The sequence below is a fragment of the Mobula hypostoma genome, chromosome 1 (assembly GCF_963921235.1).
Source record: "Mobula hypostoma chromosome 1, sMobHyp1.1, whole genome shotgun sequence".
In the NCBI taxonomy this organism is placed as follows: domain Eukaryota; kingdom Metazoa; phylum Chordata; class Chondrichthyes; order Myliobatiformes; family Myliobatidae; genus Mobula; species Mobula hypostoma.
Window position 1 is genome coordinate 126,098,810 of NC_086097.1, and position 23,002 is coordinate 126,121,811.

A 23,002-nucleotide genomic window follows, 5' to 3' on the forward strand; every position below is an offset into this window, starting at 1 on the left:
ATATTTTAATGTCACAATTTTCTGCATATACCCAACTTGGTTTACAGATTAGAGAAAATCACTAAACAAAGTATTACATACACCGTTGGAGGTCGACCTGGGGGGGGGGGGGGGGAATATGGGATTGCGGGGGGCGGGGCGCTACCTCCCTGTAATGAGTTTTTGCAGGGTGGGATGCCTGTATTCATGAAGAAGTGTCTAAATCCACACTGTCTAATGTTTGTGGCATGCAAACTTAACTATTGCTTAATTTAATGCTTTACTTAAATTTATTTCATTTGTATTTTTTATAACTTAGTAAAGTATGAATGATGCTTATTAATACTTCGCCCTTTCTCATTCATGCTTTAAGGACTTGTACATTTTAATCATCCTATTCATTCATGGCTTTCAGTATCTATGCATCAAGTGCTGGCTCTCATTTCTTGTTTTCCTCTAAATGTACAAGTGACTCTGATTCACATTAAACCGCAAATGTTCTTTTTGTTTCCATTTAGTTAACGTCAACCTTAATTAATTTAAGTTTCTTTTAAGCAACAGACTCTATTCTTTATCAATAAACACATACCAAAATCAATAATTTGTGAAAGCTGTTAATTCACTGTGACTTTTGTAGGTATTCATTTGTGTCCTAAGGAAGACAGCAATGAATGATACTGAAAATTACCAGCTCTCAAACCAGAGAACCCAGAATAGTGAACAGGATATCCAGAATAGTCAAATAACCTGCAAACTCTAGCACAGAATTCCAAGAGACTAGTTCCACATATGTTAATCTTAACACTGAATAGCCTATCAGCTAATCATTTCTAATGACATTGTAGTCAGTGTATCATTAAAAAAAAAGTTACTAATTTGGCATTTTACAGCGCAAGTCAACATTCAATGTATCATATCTATCCCTTTCCAACAGCAATACTACTTTCATTGCCTTGGATTTTGTCTACCTTTAATGAGTGGTTCTGGATTTAATAGTCACTCTTCATCTCACTCCCAATATCCAGGTGCACCTGGCCACCCACCCTGCTGCTGGACTCCCTCTCTCTGAGACTAAAGAGCCCAAATTTAAACTAAGGAAAGCTGGCTAGAAAAAACATGACCCTATTTGGTTTTAGGGGTTAACAAAAATGTGAAAGGGAAAATCTATGCAACCAGTTCACATGTTTTATCTCAATTTCTAGTACTTGAATATACTTTTGATTTTTAAAAAATTTCAGTTTATCTTTATTTACTTGCACAGTTTTTCTTTTGCACATTGTTTGTCTGTCTTTGTGTATAGTTTTTCATAAATTCTTCTGCATTTCTTCGTTCTTTCTGAATGCCCACAAGAAAATGAATCTCAGGGTAGTATATAGTGACATACCAACTTCGATAACAAATTTACTTTGAACTTTTACTCGAGTGCGACTGTTACTGAATAAATAGTTTAAATATTGAAGCAGCTAACAGACCAAAGTGAGAGGTGTTTTTGAAGGACAATGCTTTAGTACAGAGGGTTAGTTCAGCAGGCTCTCTGCGTCTATAGCATGCTGGTTTAAGTGGGAGGCCAGCAGATGTGCCAAGTTTATGCAACTGGCTGGAACACGATGATTCATTTTCCTAAATTCTTGTCCTCTGTCACATATCTATCCATTGATGGAAATAACTCCGTAGGAAATAGAGAACCTTGAACCTTAAGAAGTTCCCTTTAAAGCACAGCAATTATAACACCCCATTATTTTCTCTATATGAGCTTCATCAGTATCCATAAACTGGCAGCTCCCTTTGAATCTTAATGGTGATTTGCTGCTATTGACGGTGTTTCTCTCTGTGGGGGAGGGGGTGAGGAATTCTGGGATCTGCGAGTTTTCTATTCATGTGTACTTCATGGCTATCACTGAAGACAAATATCAGTTGTATTGTAAGTGTATACTTTGATAATAAAATTAATTTTTGAAAAAACTATTTGCCCATTAAGATAATCAAAAAGATTCTCAGTTTCTCATGCAACATACTCATGAAAGGCTATACTGGCCATGGAGGGTGTGCAATGCAGATTTACCAGAATATTTATATTTCAAAGGTTAAAGTACCAGGAAATATGATATAAACAATGGCTGAAGCTTTGAAATTTAGGGGGTTAAGGAATGATAAACCCTGTTCTTAAGCTTTTGAGGGGAACCAACAAGGTCAGAGAGGAACACAGCATAGAACTAAGGCTTTGATTCACTCAGTTTGTGCCAATGAGCAAGCACCCATTCACATTAACCCAACACTAATCTAGACTATTTCCTATATGGGTAGCAAATTCAAAAATCAAGAGGTGCAAAGTGACTTAGGAATCCCAGTGCAGGATCCCCTATATGTTAACTTGCAGGTTAAGCCAGTAGTAAGGAAGGTAAGTGCAATGTGATCATTTATTTTGAGAGGACTAGAAGATAAAAGCATGGATGTAATGCTGAGGCTTTATAAGGCCATATTTGGAGTTCTGAGAGCAGTTTTTAGGCCCCTTATATAAGAAATAATAGGCTGCGTTGGAGAGAGTCTAAAAGAGGTTTATGAGAATGGCCTGGGCATGACAGGGTTAAGATATCAGGAGCGTTTAATGGCTCTGGGCCTGTACTATTGGGGTTTAAAAGAATTGGGGGGGGGGTAGAGAAGAATCTTATTGAAACCTAACGAATATTGAAAGGCCTACATAGAGTGGATATTGAGAGAACGTTTCTTATGGTCTAGTTCTTGCCTAGATTCTATTACTAATTCTCATAATGGAACCAATCCATGTATCTCCCAATCAATCCTTCCAATCCATGCATCTTTGAAAAGTTGTAGGAAACCAACAAATGGAGAAAACAGCCTCAGGAAGAGCATGCAAACTGCAGACAGCACCCAAGGTCAGATGAAGCCAGGTGACTGGAGCTATGAAGCAGCAACTCTACCAGCCATGCCATTGTGTTAAAATTAAAACCAATAAACGATTACCTCTATTTTTTGTTGTGGGGGAGGAAGAATGGCATGAAATGTGCCTTATAACTCCATGATTCAGATTTGATCCCAAGCTTGGTTGCTGTCTATGTGGAGTTTGCACATTGATTGTGGAGGTTTCCACCATGTGTTGCAATTTCCTCCCACACCACAAAGGCCTAGGTTAACTGGCTACTGTAAGTTACCTGTTAGTGTAAATAAGCAGCAAATTAATCAAGTAAGCATTTATAGGCAAGAGAGATTAAATATATTGCAGGGATGTAGAGAAATAAGCATTATTGGAGTTCACTATTGAGCTGAGATGAACCCAATGGATTAAATAGCCTTTTTATGTGGAAAAGTTGCCATGGTCTGCTAACTTATCCCATTTCTTTTCGAGATCATTCAAACTCCTGCACTAAATCTGACAAATGTCGGTATAATGTTGTCTGCAGCTCCTGCCAACCTGCATCCCTGATCTCATTGACCCTCAACATCCTGGAGATGACCTTCAAGATATGTGGAAATAAAACCTCATGTGACATGTAGCTATAGTCTCATCGCACAAATGCCAATGGTAAACAAAACGTTGCTTAACATTTGTTTTCTGCAAAAGCCTATATATTTTTTTAAAAGTCTTTGAGTTTCTCGAGTATTAGCATATAGCTTGAAAGCCCCAACATAAAGTTCACAATGGAAAGCTGTAAGTAGTTGAATGCCACATATGACTTAGATGACATTGATCCACAAAATCCAGGGTTACCTTCTAAATTCAAGGAAAAACACAGAGGATAAGCTTTTTGCTGCATTTTCAGTACTCCAGTTAAACAATTACTCACACTTACAAAAATAAATATGGCTAGTTCATTTTTTAAAAAACATATTACAAATTTAAAGCTGAAGGAAATGTGTCTAAGTAATTTGTATTAACTGGCTAGCATTTGATATTGTTTGTAAAGTCTGAAACTCAAATCACCAAAGGCGCAGTCAAACAGAAACAGGTTATTAATTTCAAACTTGTAGTACAATTCAACAAGATCTTGGGCAATTTATAACCTAACTCTATCCGCCTGTTCATTAATCCAGCAATTAAAATCAGATTTAAAATTAAGTTGGTATATACAACTTCAAGAGATTATCCCATATTTCCATCACTGTTCATGTGAACAAATGTTTTCTGACTACTCTGCTCAATAGCTTAAATTTGGTTTTAACTTTGGCTTCCCATAAATGGACAATTCTTTCTATCTTACCTAACAATTGCTTCAAAATCTCAAGAACCTTAGTCAAATGATTACACAGATCATAATAATCCAAAAGATACAAGTTTCATTTTTACAAACAGTCGTCAGTTGAACCTCATCGGTACGATATTCTGATTAGCCTGCATTACTTGTCAAGGCCAATTTAGTTTCAGAAGTGTAGTGCGAGATCTGTGCACAGAATTTCATGTTCAAAGTAAGATTATCGAATAGATATACTACCGAGATCCATTTTGCTGCAGGCATTCACAGTAGAAGAAATACAATAGAATCAATTAAAAACTACACACACTTTTCATTCAGCCAACACCAGTGGTGCTGTCAGCAAACTGAAATATTGCATTGGAGCTATTAAATATGACATATGGCATGTAACATCCAACCAGAGCTTTGTGGTTACAACAAAACTAACAACTTTCCAGTCATAAGATGAATGTTCCATTAGCCTTGTGATTTTGAAAAATGTATCGATTTACCACATCATGATCTGTTGTAGCTTTTCATCATAAAATGCACAGGTCTATTTTGACACAAAAATGAGTTAACTTGCTGTGAAATCCATCACCCACAGATCACTCCAATCTCTCCATGTTTTCATGCTGCCTCTATTGCTACTTGTTACATTCCCTTTGTCTGTGCCATCACTAGATTTGGATACAAGGTGCTTCAGGACTGCGCTAGGCAAGTAAATAAAAACACAACTGATAGTCAAAGCTCAGATCTCACCGATCACTTATCACTATAACCCAGAGTCACCCAGATAGGACCTTGTTATTCAGCCTCAGGATGATTTGGCCAGTAATATTTTCTTTCTGAACATGGACATGGTAAATTGTAAAGGCAGTGAACAATGTTCAACAAAATCAGGCCGATGAAACCACATTCATAACATTCCAATCCCAATTAAAAGGGGATTAGATGATTATGGTGAATACATGTTCAATTTTGTCACCTACATCCTTTTCACTGATATACTTATGTTTACCTTATTCAATTCCTTTTAATATACCTTCCTTTACTATGAAGATTGACATTGAGAAATCAAGAGGCCTGCTATTTCAGTTTTTTGATTTTCACTATTACTGTGTCATTCATACCACTCTCGATACCCTTGACATCTGTAGCAAATTTCTTCTTGTGCTTAGTTTTTGCATTTCTTGAAAATATGGCCTTCTATAGCCGTCCTGGATTTACACTATTCTTTGTCTTTTTAAATGGTGCATCATCTCTGTTGACATTAAATAGATCTTTTACCTTTAGAAGTTATAGTCTGGTTCCATACCAAGATTTTTAAAAATCTCCCATTGTTCATCTGCATTTTTATCTCATAACAACACTAACTGGCTTGCTATCATCAATGGCTGTCACCTGGCAAATGAAACATCAAAACCTAGAAACTTAAGTATCCCCTTTTCAAGCTGAAACAAATTTAATCATGGCCACACAAGTGAGCATTGTTTCAAGCCACCTTGATCATAGTTTGCTACACATTATAAGTATTCACCTGAAATAATTGATCGTACTTTTATCATATGGCTTGAATGTTGTAGGTGCCACCCCATGAGAGATAATATAAAATTTACAATCTGTAACAGTCAAATGATCTGCCCAGCTTAAAACATTAAACCATTATGCCTTTCAGACTACTTCATTTAATCTTGGTAATATACTGTATCTTTCTATTCAATTCTCATTTATGTACTTACCAATTTCCCTTAAATGTACCCTTGCCCTTCACTTTAAATTCCACACTTAAAATACACTCCTATAGAAAGGCTGATCAGTTCTAATTTTAACTATACTACTTTCGTCAATAAATACATTCAAACCAGAAGTTTGGAAGCTGTCTATACTCAGTCACTCACAGATTAGATTCAGAATTATTACATGTACATCAAAACATACAGTGAAATGTATCACTTGCATTTACAATCGACACACCCAAGGATGTACTGGGGGACAGCTCAGAGCTACTATATACTCTCTACATAATACAACACAGCACTGCATAACATTGGCAGTACATCGAAAAAAATTACTTTTGCATTACACTCACAACGGACTTACACAAATGTGGAAATTACAGAGACAAGACAAACTTTCCGCTACATACAAAAAAAATGTTCGCAATCTTACCTACATTGTGCTTGATAATTATATAGAACCTTTAAAGATGCAAACATTACATCCGTTAGAGTAAAAGTGCTCTTTAGGAATAATGTGGTAAAGACTCTCCACTGACATAGATATGTGTGTGATACAACGGAGCAAGGAACAGGTTTTTCAAACCAGTAAATTGATTTGCATCATCACACCTCAGTAATTAGAGGCTACAGGTTTACACTAATGGGGAAATTACAGAGATGAGGCAAGCTTTTCTGTAAAAAAGACTGATCAAAAATACACTTGTGAAGAGGTAGTGGGAACATAGATATTACTGTATAAGGGGACTGAATAGATATTCAAAGAGCAACCTTTGCGGCAATGTGAAGCAAGGAGCAGGACTGTGAGACCACAGGCTAGTTCTACTCTTCTGCACATTACCAATCCATATATATTAACTGCATTACAATATTCTTACCTCAAGCATGTGATCACGAATATGGTTGTCAATCACATCATTAAGTGTGGTTTTTTCTTCCAGAAGGTCAAAGGGGTAGCTTTCTTCAAGTTCAACAAATCCTTTCATTTTGGGGTGATCCACAAAGCCAACACTGCTAAACCAAACACCAAGTGAAGGTCCTCACCGAGCCTTCAATATCGGGGTTTTTAAAATATGCAACAAACTGTAAAAGTAAACCAAATCTTAGATTACTAAGGATTTTATGCCTTCTCTTAAACAAATGGAAACTGAATCAAGACATATCTAAATATGTAAAAGGTATCAGCTATCCAGCACATTTCACACTTATTTCCTGTAACATTTGCCCCATTATACGTCAATTGTTCAAAATATGTTTACTATTTAACCATGAGCAGCAACAATATGGGCTATTTCCACCTGTATATTTGTTTAGATTCAAAAAGATATACAGAGTTTATTACATGTTATTCACTGGTATTATTTTCTATGCAATGAATATTCATGTTTACACCATGTGCCAGGGTAAAGAATGTGGACAAAACAATACAGTCTCTCAATCAGCATATTTGCAAATATCAAGAGATGAATTCATCAAAAATGTTATTGACAGAAACACACATTTTCCTTACTACTTGTAAAAGCAACTGAAAGTGCAGGCAATATTTTTTTTAATGTGACTTTTCGGAGACAGCAAGCAATATTTTTCATACAGACTAACATTTCAGGTTTGACTGCAGATGGTAAAAATATATTGATGACAAACTTTGGCAGATGTAAATTGTGATTTTGTTAATTAAAAAGCTTACATTTGTCTATTATGTTTCCCTGGGGAGTTCAACAAATTATTAAGTGCCTTCGGTGATTCACCGAGTGGTTTCTATTTTTAAGGTTCAGCTTTAAAAATATTATAGTTGGAAAACAAAATGAAAACACTTTAGACTGGAAATCTGTAATAAAAACAGAAGGCTGGGAATGTACCAGTCAAGCAACATTAGTGGAAAAGGAGAGCTAATGTTGCACGAATTGAATATGTTAATTTTGCCACACAATTCAAACAACATCACAATGTCCCCATCTTTTTGGTCTTGCTATTTATTTCTCGCCAACTTTGCCCATTTCAAATATTCTATTTGCAGAACAATGACCTACTCTGCATTTATTGATAGGTGGGGAGAGAACAGAAATCAGAATCATGGACAATGTCTGTCACAGCAAGTGGCCATTTATTCCACTCTGTCTTAGCTGATAAACAACCACAATCCCACCTTCTATAAGCTAAAAGAAGAAAGCATCCTACACGCCATATATTGGCCAGTCCTGCTACCTTATGATAGGACAATTAGATTGGGACTGAAGATTCATCCACTCCTTCATACTACTCAGTATTCACCCATTTATTGTATATCCATGTACCTTGTTGAACTTCAGCTATTGTATTAGATACGAGTAAAACACAAAAAATGCTGAAGAATTTAGTAAATCAGGCAGCATTTATGGAGGGAAATAAACAGTCGATGTTCTGGGTTGAGACTCTTCATCAGGACTCATCAAGTCCTGAAGAAATGTCTCAGCCCGAAACATTGACTGTTTATTCCCCTCCATAGATGCTGCCTGACCTGCTGAGTTTCTCCAGCATTGTGTTACTCAGATTTCCAGCATCTGCATAATCTCTTGCATTTAGCAAATGCATTACCCCATAATTCCTGGAATTCTCAGTCTTAAATTCCTAATGACATTTTTCTGTCCAACTATCCATTTAGTATCTTCTCTTCCTGAAATCCATAGCTTTCCTTAATGTTAGTTTTATCATGTCATCTGTACATTTAATTCTAATTCATTCTTAGGTATTACAAAAACCTAGTGCTCAGTACCGAGCCCCGTGAAACCCCACAGATCAGCATTGCAATCACAAACACCCAGCAACCTTTGCTTCCTGCCACTGAACTTCATTTGGATTTAATTTGCCATTATCCCTTGGATCCAATGGACTTTTACTTTTCTGACCAGCCTATTATGTGGGGCCTTGCCAAAGGCTTTGCTAAAGTCCCTATAGTCTAAATCAAAAGCATTGCATTCCTCAAAACAGAAAGCACCTGAAACACACAGCATCTCACACATCAGCTACAGTGTGCAGAGATAACATCTGAGGTGGAAGAACTGCTCTCATTGATCCTCCCTAAAATCTTCACACAAGAGCTGCTGTAGTGTTCTATGTTCTGTCTTTCTAAGAAATCAGTAATGATTGTCTTTGAATGACTTGTGCATTTCTTATTGAAGGTTTACTCTATCCTATAATTTTTCCTTTCTTGTGTCTTTAAGCAACAGAATAGTTAGCAGTTGTCCTTTTTTCTGGCACCATAGTAGACAAGGATTGGAAGATTGCAGTTAAGAGGCTCCACAAATTTCACCCCAGCAGTTTCCAAAAGTCCCTTAAACCCTTCTCTTAATTTATTGAACCTACCCTATATGTCACACATGCTTCCTCGACTTCAAGACTGGCATCATCCCCCACTTCTGTGAAGACAATCAGAATATTAGCAACCTCAGCCACACCATTGATCTCCACACACTATTTATGGTCATGAACATGCCCTGTTTTCATAGTCACCTCACTCTTTAGAATTAATTTTGAATTATCTGTTTTTACTTGATATTATTTCTCATACTTTCCTCCTTCCCCTATTAATTTCACTCCTAGGTTTTCTATTGGTTCCTTGGCTCTTAGTGACCAACACAAGATTTTTTTTGCCTTAACTCACTCTCTGTGCACTTCACCATCTGAAAGGAGTCCAGAGCAGGGGACAGGAGGTATTCTTGATTCGACAGTCTCACCTCTACTTCTTTGTGGGAATGTGCTTACACTGCTAGGGGGAAAAATACTAACTACAACATACAAGATATGTTATACCTACTGGTTCAACTGTGCAAAAGGTTCAACTCATCAAATTCCACAATCCTGTTCACTTCAAATTTTAAGGCACTTTATCACCAAAAATATAGATTATTTAGAATATGGACCTGTCCTGATGAAGCATCTCAGTCCAAAACATCGATTGTTTTCCCCTTCCATAGATGCTGCCTGACCTGCTGAGATCATCCAGTGTTGTGATGTGCTCTGAATTTCTAGGATCTGCAGAATTTCTTTTGTTATATACTTCATTTAGCCTAGTTTTTTTTCCAAATTTATCCATAGCCTTGCTAAGTGCCATTACCGGAATCTCTGTAGCTCCCACGTTGTCCATTCATACTTCAAAACCATGACTAACCAGTTTCCCCCCATTTGCCAAGCCACTTATGAATGCTCCACCCAGCTTCTTCCATAAGGACTGAATGTGCTGGTTCTAAAAGTTCCAACATTATCTTGCACTGCCACATTTATCCCCTAATGTCAAATACAGGGTCTACTGCACACTTCTCATCTTAATACAACATTGTCAGGCATTTCCTTCTATTGTGATGTGCAGAATGAGAATTTGATATTTTGTGTATTGTAAAAAAAAGTTTAAAACTTCTCACCCTTGCTGCTGAGTGTGGCTGTGCACTAATGGAATGTGACAAGATGTAAATTTACACTTTTAAGTACATATGCACTCTTGCTTGTTCAGTTTTTGTTTTGAACTGATAAGTTGTTAAAACAAGACAAGGACAATGCAACATCTAGACCACAACTGCTTACTTTCAAAAACTGTCTTCATAGTAACTTAGTTCTCTATTAATGTGGCAATTTTGAGTACCATCCTAGCCTTGACTGATATTCAAATTTGACTTATGTTACAAAGAATATTCCCCACTTAAAACATTACCTTGTCACAGCACACTCTCTCTCGCAGGCACCATCACTGAGCAACTTACAGTGAGGATTTGACTCTTGCTTCAAAGATCAATTGGAAATGATTTGGCAATAACAAGAAACTCACAACACAAACTGAATTATGAAATACAAGGCCAACTTAATTCAACAAAACCTTAGTGGCTTTTAATTTGACAGAGTGTTCTACAAAATACAATATTAGGACTGTTCAGCAGACAGAGTATTAACTTATTACAACATTGCCACTTGCATGGCGGATTTGCAGTTCACAAAGTTCCACAACAACTCCTGACGTTATTTACTTCTGATTTATTAAGCAAGACAACCTTTTCTAGTATATCAATATGGTCAATGCAAAAATAAGTCATTTTTATTCAACTCTAACAAGACTTACATGGACAAGTTGGGAGATGGAATACCACCACTATCAGCTGGGGTCCCAAGGAGGCTCGGCGTTAAAGTCAAACTGTTCTCTGTAGAGTGCTACTCCCAGACCTTCTGGATAACTGTTATACACCCGATCAGAAATTCTGCCCTGTAACAAGCAATTATATAATATTAACACAGGCAGATAAGCATAATGAAATTGGTTCAAAACACCTTCTGATTATTCAAATTAGTAGCCCAATTACAGACTCTAGAAATATATCAATAATATCAAAAGAGTGCAGAGAAAATTTACAAGGAAGTTGCCAGGACTTGAGGACCTGAGTTATAGGGAAAGGTCTATAATTGGAAAATACATGCAAAATTACTTGTGGTAACCATACCTCCACAATATTGGAATGAATGACATCAAAAGCATACAAGACTATTGCGAGAAAACAATTACTATGTTCTGCTATCTGTAAAAAACAAGGTATGTACATGGAACTTCTGAATTTAATACTACAAGAGCTTATTCTTATGTAAGGGTCATGCATTTGTAACCCAAGCACAGCCTGAACACTGATGATCTGGATGAATTAAGACACTTACAAACTTGCAGGTTCAATGGCTGGTACCTCAGGACAGAAGAATCCTGGTACCACACCCCTCATACAACAATCCTCATCCACTCTGTCAAACTTCGCTGCAATATCATGACTCATTCTTCTAGATCAGAGATTCACAACTTGTGGTCCATGGACCCTTCAGCAGTTAATGGCGATGGGTGGGGCTGTCCAAGGTATAAAAAAAGTTGGGAACCCAAGACTGGTGTACAGGTCAGTCTGCTTCATCTCTCTTCCTACAGCAGTATTGCCATCCCAGGAATCAATATTTCATATTACTACCAAAGTGGATGACCTCCTATTTTACAACTTGTACATCACTGCCATATTCTTATCCAGTTATTTGCGTCAGTACGGTTGGATACATTACATTTGATTTGCCCATTGAAATCACTCACTGGTGGTATAGCAGTGGAAACTACAAGCAGTTTCAAACTTCTGGGAATGCATCACACACAACCTAGCATTGTCCCAGAACACATCCTACAGTCAAGATAGTTCACCAACATCTCTTCTTTTTGAGGAGGCTGAGGAGAGCTGGACTTTGCACATCAATACTCTCGTCATTCTACAGATGTGCAGCCCAGTATCCTGACAAGCTGCAACACTGTTTGATACTGAAACAGCACTGCAGCGGACAGGAAGGCTCTACAGTGGGGTGTCAAGATTGCCCAGTGCATCATTAGCACCAGTATCCCAGCCATCAAGGACATATATACAGAAAGGTGCCAGGAAAGGGCCAGTAACATCATGAAGGATCCCACCCACCTGGCTCATGGACTTTGTCCAACTCCATCTGGGAGGAGGCTATGTAGCATCCATGCCAGGACCACCAGACTTAAAAACAGTTATTTCCCCAAAGCAGTAGGACTGATCAATATCCCCATCCACTAACTCCACCACTACCTTATTTTTTTCCTGTCGGTCACTTTATGTACAGCCGAGCATCACCTTATGGACATATAATTACATAAGCATCTTTATGTATTTTATTTATTGTGTTTTTATTTAAATTATTGTTATTTTTTTTTTGGGCTACATTGATCCGATCCACAGCAACAATTATTTAATTCTCCTTCATACCTGTGTACAAGAATTTACATTCAACAATTTTTAATCTTGTATTTGAAAGTCAATATACATCACACAAAAAAATCTGCCCTACCTATTTCATTGCTCCATCTCAACCAGCTCAAGATTTTCCAAGCTAATTAAGCCATTTCCTCTCTATTGCCTATCAATCTTACCTTGTATGAACAGAACCCAAACCTTTGCCACTGACTTTGAGGTAAACACCCTCAATTGACATCGATTTTGACCATGCCAAAGTGCTGATACTTTCAAGACCAATTGAGGCTGGTTCCAACTTTCCATTAACAAGCCAACTTGAATGTGGCTAATTAGAAGGGACCAAGTACAGACACCGTGGTAGCAAAAAAAAACTTCATAAGGAGTTGAAACAAATCAGCATGGAAGGTGGAGACTCTCATAACACAAGTGTAAATGTGGATATAAGAGAAGTGCCCTCATTGTCCATTCATCTGAAGGGACACTCAAATTGTTCCATGCTTCAAGACATCACCATACCAAAAAACATTTTTTCTTATCTTTTTTTTTTAAAAAAAGACTTTTGTAGAATCAAGCGTTCTAAAGACCTATTCCAAGGCTTCTTTTCCAGTGGTGCAGTATTCCAACATAAACCCCTGGTGACAGTGCTGCTGTTTAATGGTGAAGCAGACTTGATGGGCTGAATAGGCGAATTCTGCTCCCATGCTTTATGGTACTACATGCAATAAGGAATGCCATTTCAGAGTCAAATGCCATTGACAATTTGCGAGAACTAGAATGTCAAGATAGCCAACATGTGCATCAGTGCATCTTGGGAGGACATAATCCACATTATGATGAATGCTAGATGGAAGATCCATGATCAGAATGTATGTTTGACTTCTGTGGGTTTACAAACCTCAAGAAACCTTTAAAGGGTGGCAGGTCTCGATTTGAAATAGGATGGCATGACAGAGTTGCTGGAATCTCATGCCAAAGAGATTAACAAATTAACATCTGTTAAATCTAGAGCAGAGATCACAACAGAAACAGTTGCCAACATAACACCAGCATCAAAACAGCTCACTATGAAAAGGCTTTTCCACATTAAACTATTGAGAGCCATTTTAAAGGCAACAATCCCTTAGGATTAAATGTCACTGTATGCTACAAAATACAGATGAATGAGAGCTGTTTAGATCCCCAATATATTCCTTAGACTTCATACGTTACCTATGAAAAGTTATCTGAAGAACCCTCATCATCAACACTGCAAATTCCATTCAGCCAAGATTCCTCAACGATACCTTTTCATACCACTAATGCTCTGCCCTCACATCCTGCTCTGTCATCTCAACATACCTTGAAAAAACAGTAAATTACTGATATTTTAATTTAAAGTGTAAGAATTATTTAAAGTGTTATTTGATTCTTTTATTTACATGTTTACATTGTTTTGGCCAAAATTCTTAAGCTGTGGTACACAACCAGAGAGAAAAACTTGACTTATAAAATTTATCCTAATGGATTGCATTCCTGGAAATTATTTCCCATGTAAGTTGAGTAATTACTGCAATCTAGACTACAATTTGAGGGGAATGCATGAGGAAGTGGAGGTATATGTCAATGAACAAGCCAGAACAACGTAGCTCGGGAACTGCAAGGGAGGTATGTATTTGTAAATAGAGACAATGAATCAAAAAGACAAGGAAGCCATGCTACATTTTTGCAAGTTATTGGATAGGCCTTGGAACATTGTGCATAATTCTTGGAACCACACTTTGATATTTCAGACAATGAGATGACATGGAGGAGGTTTGACTGAAAGATAGCAGGAATGAAAGACTAGCCAATATAACTATTGCTCTTTGGGCAAAGGAAATCTCATTACCAACATTCAAACTAATGGTGCAAAACAATTCCTTCTGGTATCTGTGCTAGGACAGAGGCAGATTTAAAATCCTGCAAAGACTAGGGAAACAGTTTTTAAAATCTGGAACACAACAGTTTACTAAAATGAGTTTCATCATCACGGGCAGAGGAATACCATTACTGACAAGTCACAATCAGATTTAATATCAATAGCAAATGTGAAATTTATTAACTAAGCAGTAGCAGGACACTGCAATACATGATGAATATAGAAAAAAAATCAATTTTAGTAAGTATACTATGGATATTAAATACTTATATTAAAAATAGTGCGAAAACAGAAATAATAAAAAGTGCGGTGTTCATTTCTAAATGTCCATTCAGAAATTGGACAGCAGAGGGGAAGAAGCTGTTCCTGAATCGCTGAGTGTATGCCTTCATGCTTCTGTATCCCATTCTTGATAGTAGCAATGCGAAGAAGGCATGTCCGAGGTGATGGGAGTTCTTAATAATCGATGCCACCTTTCTGAGGCACTGCTCCTTGACGATGTCTTGGATATTATGGAGGTTAGTACCCATGATGGAGCCGACCGACTTTACAACATTCTGTAGCTTCTTTTGATCCTGTGCAGCAGCATCCCCCCACATCCCCCCCCCCCGCCAAACCAGACAGTTAGAATGCTTTCCATGGTACATTTGTAGAAGTTTTCAAGTGTTTTAGGTGACAAACTAAATCTCCTACTGAAATATAGCTGCTGTCTTGCTTTCTTTGTAGCTGCATTGATATGATGGGGCCAGGGTAGATCCTCAGAGATATTTTCACCCAGGAACTTGACATTGCTCACTCTCTCCATTTCTGATCTATGAGAATTGGAGTCAGATACCTTCTTGGATATTTATTGCCTTTCCTTCAGTGCACCACAATGCTAAGTTCGACCAGGTACCTACCATGTCCAACTATGTAAGTTAAGTGATGTTAAGGAAAGAAGGGATTAATTGAGATGGAAGCAAGAATTAGGAAAGGAAGAGAAATTAGTAAAGGGGTTGAAAGAGGAAATAAGCATTTTAAAAGGAGTCTGCATAATCCTCAGCCCTTCCACCCTCTAAGGACTATGTACATTCCCTTCATCAGTGGTGCCCCATGGCTGCAATATTAACCTTTTTTTTTAGATGCATTATTATAACGAAAACATTGTTTGCAAACCCCTTACTAAACAATGAATTCTACCACTTCAGTTACAGAAATTCCGTTACTCTCACTATCCAAGGTAAAAGAATATATTTTTAATGGATGAAAAGAGAAGCAGAAGTTTAATAATGAGGATGCACTGTGGCTCCAACCACTTGGGGTGGCTGAATGGTAAAAGGTTGTAGCCAGACCAGTAAGTAGAAAAGTGAAAAATAGAGGGAGCTGCCTGTGAGGACAAGGCATGAAGACAGAATCATCAAATTTATATTTAACCATGCTATTGTGCAGATTTCATTGACAAAGCCACGTCTGAAAGGGGCCATTTTCATATGAGCACATTTTCTGGAGATAACATAGAAAGGGAAACTATTAGTTGAATCAATGGCAGAGTCTACAGGACCAGCAATAGGAAAAGTGGATTACATAGGAATAAAATTGATAGGATTAGCCTCCAGCAAGAACACTGGAGAGCCAAATTGAAATGAAGGTTGCGAGGGATGTCTGAGAGTCCACAGGGGCCTCAAACGTTCCTTTCAATCAAGTAGCCAGTGGACACACACAAGAAATAGCAGGAAGGTTGAACTTGGGTGATGGATCAAAATGTGTACAAGATTGACACTGAGAAGTGCAGATTATTTTTGCTTAGATAAAAGATTAGGATCAACATTTTTTTAAACTAGCAAAAAAGATGCCAACTGAATACAGTAAGTTAAGATGCACAATTGATTGTTATTTGCGCAACCTTTCAACAGTCCATCACCTTGTATTGCAGTCAAACAAGTGCAGAATTCATGGTTGACTATATTCACCATACAGAGCGTTACTCAGCAATCAATAAGAAAGCTGAGAGAAATAACTCCTGAAATAATTCCCATTCTTATCCAAGTACCAGCTGTAGTGATCTTGAGTTTTGGCAAGGATACCCAATGACATTTGCGTACCATTAAGTTTCACATAGCATGAAAACCAGTTCATTGTGGACCATTAAGCACCAATTTTCTCAAATCCCCTACATTCTCATCAAGTTCCTCCTGATTCTATCAATCATCTACACATTGGGGACAACTAACTATCTCCGATTAACCTGCCAGCCCACACCTGTTTGGAAAATGGGAGGAAATTCACATAGTCACAGGGTGAATGTGCAAAGTCCACTGGGGAAAGGATTGAGCATCATTATTGGAACTGTGAGAAAACAGCTCCACTAGCTGTGCCACTGTGCTGACCAACTGCAAAGTGTACAAAGCCATATTAAGATAATTATAGCACTGTCATTTGACATTAATGAGAATTAGACTATTGTCAGAATAGTTATATTTAACACTAAGCTAGTTTTTGAAAAGGTTTATTGTAAATTACAAGGAATCTCTTTTGAAGTTTATTTTACAATTTTGATCCATTTATATTTTCAGTTGTGAAGGGCACACAAAAGAATCTGAGATAACACAATAATATACAGTTATTAAATCTACTTAAACCAAAATACACTCCAAATTTCAGGATACTTTGAACCATATCTCACCTGGACCCAGTGAAGATCAGAGTTCCTATTACCTGGCAGGAAGTCAAATAAGTGTACTTTAAACTGCTAATTACATTTTATGTCTTTTTGATGCAACACACCCAATTTGCTTGAGAGTAATGTCTAAATGACAAGTCTCAAAGTCACGTTAGCTGCTGTCTATCTGAGCTATTAATCCAGCTTCAGAACAGATATTTGCAGCACCATTCATCCACTGACTTCTTCCTTATTTTGTCAGATGCATTTGAAACAAGTTTCCAGGTAACTTACAGCAGCAATTCCAAGCCCATCTTGTCCAAAATCATATTCAAACATTTGCTTGCATAGGGACAGAAGTAGACTATTTAACTTAGTTATCTGAATTCAATAAGATCATGACTATCTATGATCTGCTGCCCACACCCTTTAATACTTTGGGGTAACAACAACAAAATCTTCAGATTTAAAAATGAAGATTAAGATTTAAGAAAGTGGTGGGTACAACCTAGTCCAACACAGGCGCTCCCCCACAACTGAGCACATCTGCAACGAGCACTGCCACAAGAAAGCAGCATCCATCATCCAGGCCAAGTCCTGTTTTCACTACTACTATCAGGCAGGAGGTACAGGAACCTTGGGTCCCACATCACCAGATTCAGGGATGGTTATTACCCAACAACCATCAGGCTTCTGAACCTGCGTGGAAAACTCCACTCAGAACAACTAACTAATTCTATAACCTACAGTCTCACTTTCAAGGGCCCTGCAATTCACGTTCTCAGTATTATTTATTTTTAAATTGCACAATTTGTCTTCTTTTGCACGATGGTTGTTTGTCGGTCTTTATATATTGTCTTTTGTAAATTCCACTCTATTTATTTTCCTGTAAATACCAGCAAGAAAATAAACTTCAAGGTGGCATTACAGTGGCATATACAGTGCCTTGAAAAAGTATTCAGTCCCAATTCACATAAATGAGTATTACCACCATGGATTTCAATTAATTTAACTGAGATCAATTAACCCCAATGCACTGATGCGCAATTTTAAATTTACGCCACACGTACCAGTAAATAAAAGCATATCCTTTCCTATAAAGACTTTGCAAAGCATCACTTAGAAGATGCTGTAAGGATGCAACTGGAGATGAAGTTCATGGCTCCGCAATCTCTAAGGCCTTGCACAAAAATGGTAGAGTGGCAGAAAGAAGCTCTTGCCCATCAAGACTTTGCCAAGCATCACTTAGAAGATATTGTAAAGATGTGGAAGAAGGTCTTGTGGTCAGATGAGACTAAAGTGAAATTTTCTGGCTTCAAAACCAAGTGGTACGTGTGGCCTAAATGTAATATTGCACATCAGCCAGGTAACACTTTCCCTATTGTACAATGTGACTGAGGTAGCCTCATGCTCTGGGGATGCTTTGCAGCAGCAGGGACTGGATATCTGATCAGGATTGATGGGAAGATGAATGTTGCTAAATACAGTGAGATCCTGGATAAAAATCTGCTAGCATCTGCCAGAAAGCTTAAACTGGGGAGGAAGTTTGCCTTTCAGCAGGACAACAACTCAAAGCGCACTTACAGAGTAACCATGAAGTAAATTCAAACCTAGAAAATTGATGTCCTTGAGTGTTCCAGTCAAAGTCCTGACTTTAACCTGATTCAATATCTTTGGCAAGACCTCAAGGTCCACCGTCACTTCCCAACTAACCTGACAGAGCTTGTGCAATTTTGCAAGGAGGAATGGGCAAATCATGCTCTGTCCTGTTATACAAAGCTAATAGAGACTTATCCAAAAAGTCTACTGGCTATAATAGTTGTGAGAGGTGGGTGGTTCAACTACATCGTCAGGTTTATTGTCATTTAACTATATTCATAACCATGTAGATCATATATATAAAACCATATAATATAAAATCAGATGTTTCTTCGAACCAGGGTGTAAAGCACAGTAGCACACATAACACATGATAACTTACGAAGGTAAAGATAAAATCTACAGATGAATCACACATGAATAACTAACTAAAGTGCATTAATTTTAAATACTGGAAAGTACGGAAAAGATTAACCAGAGGCACGTTGAAGACATGTGGCCGGGAGTTCAGAAGCCTAATGACCTGGGGGAAAAGACTGTTTCTCATCCTGACCATTCTTGTCTTTCTGCATCGTTGTCTCCTGACTGATGGTACAAAGCCAAAAAGAACGTTGGATGGATGGGGGGGGTGGGATCCTTAATAATTCTACAGCCCTGTGAATGCAGCGCTCCTGATAAATGTCCCCGATGGATGGTAGGGAGATGCCTATGATCCTCTCAGCTGTTCTCACAGTCCTTTGTAGGGACTTCTGGTCCGATGCTTGACAGCTCCCACACCAGACGGAGATGCAACTTGTTTGGACACTCTCAATCGTGCTCCTGTAAAACGCAGTTAAGATGGGGAGTGGCAGCCTCACTTGTCTTCCTGTTCAGGGAGGTGATATCATGAGGTCATCCATGATGTGAACTCCCAGGAACTTGGTGCATTTAACTCTCTCTATGGAGGAGCCATGCATTTGGAGAGGGGGATGGTTTGTCTGCATTTGTCTTCTCAACATTCAGGCTTGGGTTGTTCTCACACCAATCCACCAGCCACTCCACTTCCTCTCCATACTCCATCTCATCAACATTCTTGATAAGGCCAACCACTGCTGTGTCATCCACAAACTTGATGACATGGTTTGAGCTGGATCCTGCGACACAGTCATGCGTTAGCCAAAGGGGGATGAACACTTTTCAACTGCTGACATTTCAGTTTTAGAATTTGTAGTTTTTCATGTTTTACAATTTTCCCTGTTTTCTGCGCTCTACTGTTTAAAAAGGAGCATGTGATTCACAAATAAAAATTCTCGGTTAAATTAATCAAAATCCACGGTTATAATAGCCATTTATGTGAACAAAGGTTTGGGGGCTGAATACTTTCACAAGGCACTGTACATACTTTGATAATAAATTTACTTTGACTTTGATGAAAGACAGCAAATTTCAACTATCCTCTGTGGGGGCTTCTAAACTTCACTTCTGAAATTCTTGACGTGCCTCATTAATACTCTGCCTTCTGGTCCTAGTTCCCCAGCAAGGGAAATAGTTTCTCTCAAACACAAAATACTCTGCAGATGCTGGAGTCACAGCAACACGCTGGAGGAACTCAGCAGGTCGGGCAGCATCCGTGGAAACGTTGACTCATCGTTTCCATGGATGCTGCCCGACCTGCTGAGTTCCTCCCCAGCGTGTTGTGAAATAGTTTCTCTAATCTTTTAATTTGATTTTAATTTTATCTTAGTTAGAGAATAGGGTCTTTCAGCCATATGAGATACACTGTCCAGCAATCCATCGATTAGGCAACCAATCCACCAGAGTCCTATCACAGGACAATTTACAATGGCTGATTAACCTAGTGCCTCTTTGAACTGTGGGGAAAAAAAACAAAACACCCAGAGTAAACCCACACGTGCACACTGATGATCTCTGAGTTTGGGTGCTGTATCAGAGGGACATTAGGACAGCGTACGTCCTCTGCTTCACGGAATCCTGGTTAGCTCCTTCTGTACCGGATACATCAATTCAGACTGACTGGTTCACTATACATCATCAAGATAAGACTGTCGAGTCTCTCAAAAGCAGAGCTGGTGGTGTATGTCTCATGATCAACTCCTCGTAATGTACTAATGTGTTGGTGACGTCCCAATTTTGCTCTCCAGACCTGGAAAATCTTACAATTAAGTGCGGTCCATTTTACGCATCCTAGTAGATTTCAGCAATGTTTTTAGTAGCTGTGTACATTCCACCTCAGATGATCTGAGCAATGTGATCAACATGCAAGAAACAGCCTTCAGCATTATTTTGGGAGAGTTTCCGGAACCTGGCCCTTAGCACTCAGATCTGCAGCAGGATCTTCAACTTCCTCACAGACAGGACCCAGGCTGTGAAAATAGGGGACAAGCTCTCCTCTACAATTACTCTGAGTACCGGTGCCCCACAAGGCTGTGTACTCAGCCCCCTGCTGTACTCACTGTACACCCATGATTGTGTAGCCAAGTTTCCATCAAACTCAATATATAAGTTTGCTGATGACACAACAATTGTAGGCCGTATCTCAGGTAATGATGAGTTTGAGTACAGAGAGGAAATTAAGAACCTGGTGGCATGGTGCGAAGACAATAACCTATCCCTCAACGTCAGCAAGACGAAGGAATTGGTTGTTGACTTCAGAAGGAGTAGCGGACCGCACGACCCAATTTACATTGGTGGTGCGCAAGTGAAACAGGTCAAAAGCTTTTAAGTTCCTCGGGGTCAATATCACAAATGACCTGACTTGGTCCAACCAAGCAGAGTTCACTGCCAAGAAGGCCCACCAGCGCCTTTACTTCCTGAGAAAACTAAAGAAATTTGGCCTGTCCCCTAAAACCCTCACTAATTTTTATAGATGCACCGTAGAAAGCATTCTTCCAGGGTGCACCACAACCTGGTATGGAAGTTGTCCTGTCCAAGACCAAAAGAAGCTGCAGAAGATCATGAACACGGCACAGCACATCACACAAACCAATCTTCTGTCCGTGGACTCACTTTACACTGCATGCTGTCGGAGCAGTGCTACCAGGGTAATCAAGGACACGACTCACCCAGCCAACACACTTTTTGTCCCTCTTCCCTCCGGGAGAAGGTTCAGGAACTTGAAGACTTGTATGGCCAGATTTGGGAACAGCTTCTTTCCAACTGTGATAAGACTGCTGAACAGATCCTGACCCGGATCTGGGCCGTACCCTCCAAATATCCGGACCAGTCTCTCAGTTTTTTTGCACTACCTTACTTTCCATTTTACTATTTATGATTTATAATTTAAAATTTTAATATTTACTAACTGCTACTATTTTTAATATTTAGTATTTGTAATCCAGGGAGTGGGAAGCGCAGAATCAAATATCGCTGTGATGATTGGACGTTCTAGTACCAATTGTTTGGCGACAATAAAGTATAAAGTTTAACCCAAAAGTCATTAAATAATCACTTGTAGTACCAGAGAAAACACACTGGACCAATGTTACACTAAGATCAAGACTGCTTACTGTGCTATTCCACACCCACACTTCAGAAAGCCTGATCATCTGGTTGTACTTCCACTGAGTACAGGCAGAGACTGAAGACAGTAGCAGCAGCAGTCAGTACCAAGAAGGTATGGACAAGGGGAGCACAGGAGCACTTACAGGACTGCTTTGATTCAGTGGACTGGACTGTATTCAGGGATTCATCTTCAAATCTGGATGAGCATACCGCTGTTGTTACCAACTTTATTAAAACCTGTGTGGACAAGTGTGTGCCTACGAAAACTTGCTGTACGTTCCCAAACCAATAGCCATGGACGAACCAGAAGGTTTGTTATCTGCTGAGGTCTAGATCTGTGGCATTTGTCTGGCAACCTCGCCTGTACAAGAAAACCAGGTACGACTTGCAGAGGGCTATTTCAACAGCAAAGAGAGAATCCCTAGCGAGGTTGGAGGCAACATCAGATGCATGTCAACTCTTAGGGTTTGCAGGACATTACTTCCTACAAAGTGAAACCCAACAGCATTAATGGCAGTGATGCTTCACCACCAGACGAGCAACGCCTTTTATGCCTGCTTTGAAATGGAGGCTATAACTATAGATTTGAAGATCCATACTGTACCCGGTGACCCTGTGATCCGTCTTGGAGGCCAATGTCAGGCTGTCTTTCAGGAGGACGAACACTCACAAGGTGGCAGGCCCTGATGGAGTACCTGGTAAGG

At 38.8% G+C, this 23,002-nt stretch overlaps 1 protein-coding gene across 3 annotated transcripts in view; it reads right to left on the reverse strand.

Annotated features, from left to right (window-relative positions):
* Window positions 1–23,002, reverse strand: part of LOC134350380 (antizyme inhibitor 1-like) — a 57,548-nt gene that overhangs the window by 28,751 nt on the left and 5,795 nt on the right. For 2 of the 3 annotated variants that reach the window (XM_063055519.1, XM_063055499.1), the window contains exons 2-4: window positions 10,995–11,135; window positions 9,251–9,303; window positions 6,787–6,991 (exon numbers count right to left, since the gene is read on the reverse strand). In XM_063055519.1, coding sequence (XP_062911589.1) covers window positions 6,787–6,894 — 108 coding nt within the window. In that variant the 5' untranslated portion in view covers window positions 6,895–6,991; window positions 9,251–9,303; window positions 10,995–11,135. The remainder of the gene's footprint in view (window positions 1–6,786; window positions 6,992–9,250; window positions 9,304–10,994; window positions 11,136–23,002) is intronic. The other variant, XM_063055509.1, reaches the window with a different exon arrangement.